At 37.6% G+C, this 7037-nt stretch overlaps 1 protein-coding gene across 1 annotated transcript; it reads right to left on the bottom strand.

The window, feature by feature from the left end:
* Window positions 1-3911: 3911 nt before the first annotated feature.
* Window positions 3912-7008, bottom strand: LOC144630019 (dermatopontin-like). Its single transcript, XM_078488297.1, has 5 exons — window positions 6927-7008; window positions 6169-6400; window positions 5654-5876; window positions 4499-4660; window positions 3912-4038 (listed from the first exon to the last, which is right to left on the bottom strand). The coding sequence occupies exons 2-5, from the start codon at window positions 6392-6394 to the stop codon at window positions 3975-3977; spliced, it is 675 nt and encodes a 224-aa protein (XP_078344423.1). The 5' UTR covers window positions 6395-6400; window positions 6927-7008; the 3' UTR covers window positions 3912-3974.
* Between the last annotated feature and the right edge of the window lie 29 nt (window positions 7009-7037).

The raw sequence follows: 7037 nt of genomic DNA, 5'->3' as shown, positions 1-7037 counted from the left end.
AACACCTAGCGGGCGCTTTTCTAACAAAAACCAGTGTTTTGTTCTGGTTTCTTTGTTCCATTCTTTGTTAGGGTGTGTTAATTAAATCACCTGCTGTGTAGCGATTGTAAACAGGTCTAACAATATTTCTTATTGAAAGTGTTAACTGGTAAGGGTGTCATTTTGATTCATTCAAACAATTAACCTAGAGAAGCCACCATATTATATTCTAAGCGAGAAACAAAAGAAAAGAAAATAATGATATTTAAGACGGGGAAGCTAGAAGTCATTTTGGCTTATTATCGTTGAAAACGAAGGTAAAATGTTACTGAAACTAAGATAAAATTTGGAATTCAATTTAATCTCTTAGCTTTCTCTGGCTGGTGAATAGATATAAAATTTACTCAGCTAGCAGCTGTGTACTTCTACTAAATTTCTACTGAATTTCTAACAGCTTTGTCTTTCTACTGTAGGAATGTGGGAGGGGTAGCATTTTCCATGAAACGTAAATAAGTAGGGTCGTTCCTCAGGGCAAAGTCTCCGCTCCCTTTTAAACTTTGTTGTGTGACCCTACTCCCCAACCCTTGTGCGAGTGCGAATGGAGAACTGCAAAGATTTCACGAGTAGATAGAGCGATGTTTCATTTCTAGTGCATTTGACAATATCAGTAGGAAAAAAAAAATGAGAATTCAGGACCATCCCGTCGCAAACCTACAGTCGTGTAGTTCGTGTCTCTCTAAAGTGTCTTTTAAGGTCTTTATGCACTGACTCTAAATCTAACCTGGTTCACACGTGAACGCAAATGCAAGGAAAAATACATGTAAACTAGCCCAACGCAAACGCAAGCGCCAATGCAAGCGCAAGGAATGGAGAATTGTCCATCTTCTTGCACCTGTCCCCCCGCACCACAATCTCTGTTGTCTTTGCATTTGCACCTGCTTCAAGTGTGAACATTGCTGAGAAAAATGTAAGCGCAAACGCAAGCAAGCGAAGCGTGACTTGTCCGCCATCTTGACGGTTTGCCGTCAACGTATGAACGGCGCTTGCATTTGTGCTTTGCATTTGCGTTTGTATTTGTGTCGTGCGTGCGAACCAGGCTTTGTTTTGCTTGGCTGGCCACACTGACGTGCGTGTACGATATGCCTCGATAAATTCTGCTTTGTTTTGGCTCATTCTACCCGCTGCCGGCAGGACTCTGCTTAGACTACTGCTTGGGCAGGTATATATTCTGCTCGGTGAAATTTTCGTCGTTAGCCAATTTTCAGTGACAGCGATTCTTTTTAGACTATTTATGTCGCCACATCGTTACTTTGATTCTTCTGTTTAAAGCCACTGATTGTTGTTCACATCTGAGCATTTATTATTTTCCGTTTTTATCGTTTATTTAATTTCTAACATGTTATCATAAAAAAGGCTTGTTCGGTCAATTCTTTTTAGGGCGGATTTTTTATTTGGTTATTCTAATCACATTCTGCGGGCATTATGCTCGCAGTCGCAAAAAGCCAAAATTGGCCTATACCATGTATACTGTTCGAAATTCTTCCGGCAGAATTAAAAAAAAAATCCAAGCCTAAAGGAAACCAAACGAAGCATTTCGGAGAATATCTATTCGGAACACCTGTTATCCCCTCAAATTTTCTTAAGTGAAATATCAACTCCAACCTTCGTAAAATTAGAAATATAACGTCTAATGTTCGGTTCAGAGAAGTAAACATTTTGTTTGAGTTAGGCAAAAACGTCAGCTATGATTTTTGGAAAGGTAACAAAAGCTCGCAAATTCGTATTATAAGATTTTCTATCCTAAACATTTATTTAACACTAATATTCACCCAGAAAATCCGAAAGGATTTATCTGTGACAATTTACCAAACAAATATCAATTTAAAGGCCTTAACGACACAGCACAACAGTACAACAACATTCCTAGACTTTTGACTGAATTTTCTCGTTCGGCGCTCCGGGAGCTAGGAGAGGTTGAAACTGGATGCATACAAAAGAAAGTATGAGGTGATACGGAAATTTTTAAAACTGCAGTATCAATACATTTCGTTAACTTGCTCAAAATCTAAAGAAAGCTGCGGTCTTTGCAATTGCAGTCTCTCAGTACTTTCGGTCACAGTAAAGGAAAAAGGCTCTGGGTTCGGCGAGGACTGCCGCCATGGCAAAAAATGTTTATTTTAGCAACCGTTTTTGAGCCTTTGCACAAGCTCTGTATCCACGTACCGTTTTTTATCCTTTTGCATTTTTTTTAATTCTTTATCACTTGATCCATTGATTTAAACTATTTATACAGTATGGGGTAAGGGAAGGGAGATGGTGTTAGTTTTGTCCTTTTTATCATTCTATTTTTAATGGGTGGGATAAATTGTATATACTTTTAATAGCATATATTTTAGTGTATTTTAATTTTAAGTCCTACGTTTTATACGTGAGCCTCTGGCTCGGACATTGAGGGAGACCTCGTCTCACGTATGGATATTAAAATTGTATTGTATTGTATTGTATTGTATTGTATTGTCAGTATTGTATTGTATTATTGTATTGTATTAGTTTTCTCCAAAAGTATCTGAGAAGCTTAGATACTTTTTTACCCCGCACCCTCCCTACCCCTCCTTAGGTTGACAGGTGTCCAGAGATTTTAATTTAAAAATGTCGGAAAATATCTTTTCTAGAATCGCCAAATTATATGTCGCGAAATTTCCTGTAGTAAGGTATGCATTACAATTTGTGGGCATTTCAGAAAGGGTCAGATATTCTCAGAAATTTCGACCGCGTTAGACATAGTTTAGGATAGGGCTCTACGCGGCCTATTTAGGTTTAGCTGAGGTATTTAAAAGAGCGCACTCTGCCATCGAGCGCTTGCAAATGGACTTCTTGTTTTGTCTGTTCTTTTGATTTTATCGGGACATAGCGTTGTTCAGTGCGTGTCGTTTTGCTATTGGCCGGGATAAATTCTTTATATATAATTTGTTTGTGTAGTGTGTGGTACCCCAAGATTTGACGAAATAAACTATGCTAGAACAAGTCTCTGCTAACTGAGTATCCACTGTTGTCTGTTCTTGATCTTTTAGAAGAGAGAGGCGGAGGAAATAGCTAACATGCAGTATGGCTAAGGAATGTTATCTTTAATCTGCTTTCCTGTAGTGAAATTAATCAAGTCTTGCTAAGACATTAAACCTGTTGCAACAAGAAAACCCTTCTTTTTAGTATCTAATCGAATCTTAAGTGGCCGCATGCCCCACAAAACAACTGAAACAAATACAATGAAAATTGAATATGTGCAAGGTTTTATTACGATTTGAGAAGCTCAGGACAATTAACCCCTTACATGTAATTACATCATACTCTCTTTTTGATGAAAATAATTATATAGTGACTTTAAAAATCGAGAAAGCAGGCGTTTCAAAACTCCAGAAAGCTATTAGCTAACTTTTCTTTGTCTACGTCAATACTGAAAAACAAAAGCTTAAACAGCGCTTAGTAGAAAAACCGAATTTTCTCATGGTTCTTTTTATTTCAAAAGCAATTCTTGACTTTTTGTATTTTACTGAAGATATGCAACTGTATGGCTTTGATGATGGCCTTGAAAAGAAAACCAAAGTAAAAACGCATATCCATCATTTTAACACCATTTCTGCTGTTTCTAGGTAATTCCAGCTGTTAATTGTATATATTTTAAACTTTTACATACTTTTCAATATACACAAAAGAAGCTTGTCAGCTTTTATCCCCATCGTGTTAAAAATAAAGATCACTCACTCACTCACTCACTCACTCACTCACTCACTTACTTACTCACTTGCTTACTTTGAGTTTAACGTTGTTGACTGAGTTGTTTAAAGCCCCTATTTTTTATCTCTTTTTTAAAACTAATATAAAATTATCTTCATTTTCATCGTCAAAGTTTTTTACCTTTAAAATTTATATTTAGGCCCTGCTTAATTTCTTTAGCATTATTCCTTGCACTTTGTGCCGTTCCAGACTGTTTCAGATCTTCACTTCTTTCCATTTTGCCGTTTAACTTGACAGTATTCGAACCTCCAGATCCGATCGCTAAAGCTGAAAAACAAAAAGAATACAAAACATAAAAACAAAGACACATTTTTCAAGGGGCGATTTGGTTACATGGCCCTTTCAAGGGCCATGCAATATTAATTGAGTTGCAGATTCTCTTGATACTTTAATTTATCGATCTTTTATTTTGTTGATAAAAAAAAAAAACTTGCTCTGTCGTGATATGATATTAACTTTTGTAGTACAGCGCTCCCCCTTTACCAGGATAAATAAACTTACTATATGATTGCACAAACAAATAATGCTGCTCATTTTTTTTTAAGTTTAGTCTAATTTTATTTACGTGTTTATATTTCTAATTTTTCTGATAGGAGCCTTATCACAACAGTTTTATTTATCTTGAGAACAAATAATTTCGCTTTTTGTCTTCAACACATTTTGAACACCGATTGTTTTAAATAATATGTAAAAGTTATTTTTGGTAGTAAATTAGTTGTTTACTAACTTTTTCGAAGGTTCTTCCACTGAGTGTTTGCTTATCACGCCAACTAAGGTGTAACCCTGTGCCACAATGTAGTTCAACAGTCCCCCATACTGGTTCATATATGGCGTGGTCTTGCAGTTAGAGCGCTGGTATCCATTGACATGGCAACAGCGGAATTTAAATCTGTAAAGGAAATACATCAGGTCAAGAAATTCAATATTTGCTATAACAATACTCAGTGTACTTTGCCGAAGGTAAATTCCTTAAATGTACCCTTAATTTAATTTAATTTGATTTATTTAAATAATGATAAGTGTAGAAGGAATGGGGAGAATAGAGCGTTTTCACCAAGATAACAAGATCGTTTTTCTCGCATCAAAAACATCAACAAACTCAGCGATCGTGGAGTGTGTGGGAAAGAATACCTTCCCCAAATTTTAACTTTGCAGTGGCACTCATTGCAGCCAAGTTATTGAGAAAAAAAATTCGGAAAATTACAGAGCGTCGTATGAGTCCGCTATATTGGTGTTCCACTTTGGTACACCAATACTGCGGCCAATACTGTCTGCATGAAGAAAGAAAGATTTTGTTACCAAAGTCATGTGTTGCCTTCGGAAAGCTTTAGTTATAATTCTTTTTTAATTTATAAACATATCTGTAAAGTGCTTTAAAGTGCTGAAATGTTGTTTTCTCTAACATTTAAGATGACGATGAGTTAAGCTGTCTAAAATTTAAAAACATTTTATCTCCAAAACAAAACACTCTTCTGGCAAAAAACGTTCACCAGTGACACTGATGTATAGAGTATACTAAAAGAACAGCTTGGTAGGTTCAAGAGTTTTGAATTAAGAATTTTTATAACGTCACGTGAAAACGCTCTATAATCGGAAAAGCTCAGACTGCCCGCAGCCTCCCTATTTGTCAACTCAAAAACTGAAAGAATCGGCGAGCGAAGTGAGCACGAGCGCGAAGCGCAGGGGAGGGAGGAGAGTTGTGGGAGCGCCTATTATTATTGTGCTGGCGTCCAGTTCCCTCTCCGTTCTTTCCCGCGCTCATCAACCAACAAAACAAAAAAGTAAATCAGAGCGCTGTGAACAGTCTAGGTAAAGCTAGGAGTCTAGAAGAAGTGTAACTTACTGCACGGGAAGTAGAAAAAGGCTATTTTTTTCTAACTACCTGCGATCTTTGGAAGTTTTATCAAAATAGCTTCCTATTCCATTGATGAAACCTTGGCTGGGGCATTTGAAGATAAATGTTTTTTTCACGTCATTCACAAATTGTGACGTCCAGCCACAGTTGCTGTGATCGAAGATAGCGGGTCCAAAACTGCATCGAAAATGGTGAATTCGGTCTTCTTGGCAGAGTCGGAAAACACTGAGCCACTGTGCCATTGAGTAGCCTAGAATTCAACACATAATTTTTAGTGTAAACGATATTGCAATTTGTATATATTTCTCTTATATCGGACTAAAATAGGTTGCATCCAAATCAGCGCATCAATTGAAACATATCAAATGCAACATTTAACTGCATATATAAGCCTGAAAAGGCAAGGGCTTGCTTGAAGACTCTTCTATGGTACGTTCTGTGTGATTTATTGAAGTTAAGATTTTATACCACTTAAAAAAAAATACGCTTGACATTCGCCGTAGCAGAAAGATTTAGAAATCAAGTGGAATGTATCAACTTACTGTATGGGCAATAAGCGGAGAATGACTGATGCCACTTGTTGTGCCAATTGATGATCCCAGGATACGGAACGGTTGATTTGCAGGGAGGAGTGGTTGGCGGTGGAGGTGGAGGTGGAGATCGTCGACGGCGGCGTCGGCGACGCCACCATTTGGAATCAACGCTACCAAAAAACAGCTCCATTGACACAATCAGCAGAATGAATACAACCAACTTCCTTCCTGTCATTGTAACCTATAAAAAAAAAGCAAAATGTGATACGAAAAATTACGCTTATCGGGATCCTATGAAGTTCTTTCTTTTAAGCGGCCTTGAAATAAATAAAAAATATAAAATAAATGGGTTCGAATTTGCAGTGCAGTGGCACTTCCACAGAGTGGCTCTTCGTCCACTGTTCCCGATCGAATGGAATTTAGCAGTGTTGGTTTTCGTGGAGAGAGGAAAACCGGAGAACCCGGGAAAAAACCTCGGAGCAAGGACGAGAACCAACAACAAATTCAACCCACAAGCTCTCACCACCGCGCCATCCCTGCTTCCCTGCCTCTGCACGAAAAACTCAAGTTGGTGTGTGTGAAAGATACAACTATAGTTGGCAAACAAGTTGGCAAATTGTTGGCGACAAATAGAACTTTATTTTTTTTTTATTTATCGCCAACAGTTTGACAACGTGTTTACAAACTGTTGTTGCATCTTTCACACACACCAACTTGAGTTTGCCAACATGAAATTTATCGTGTAAAGGCCGCTTAAAATAACTCACCTGAGGGAAACTTATGGCTCTTTACGTTTTTGAGTGAAGATGAAAGGATCCCTTTGTTTCTTCCAGTGAACTTGAAAGCTCGTTCTTTTGGTAAAAAGTTAGAGTGCGCCG

This window comes from Oculina patagonica, chromosome 11 (assembly GCF_052425735.1).
Source record: "Oculina patagonica isolate OP01 chromosome 11, crgOcupat, whole genome shotgun sequence".
In the NCBI taxonomy this organism is placed as follows: Eukaryota; Metazoa; Cnidaria; class Anthozoa; order Scleractinia; family Oculinidae; genus Oculina; species Oculina patagonica.
Note: the sequence above shows the minus strand (reverse complement) of the source record. Positions and strands in the feature narration are given on the sequence as shown.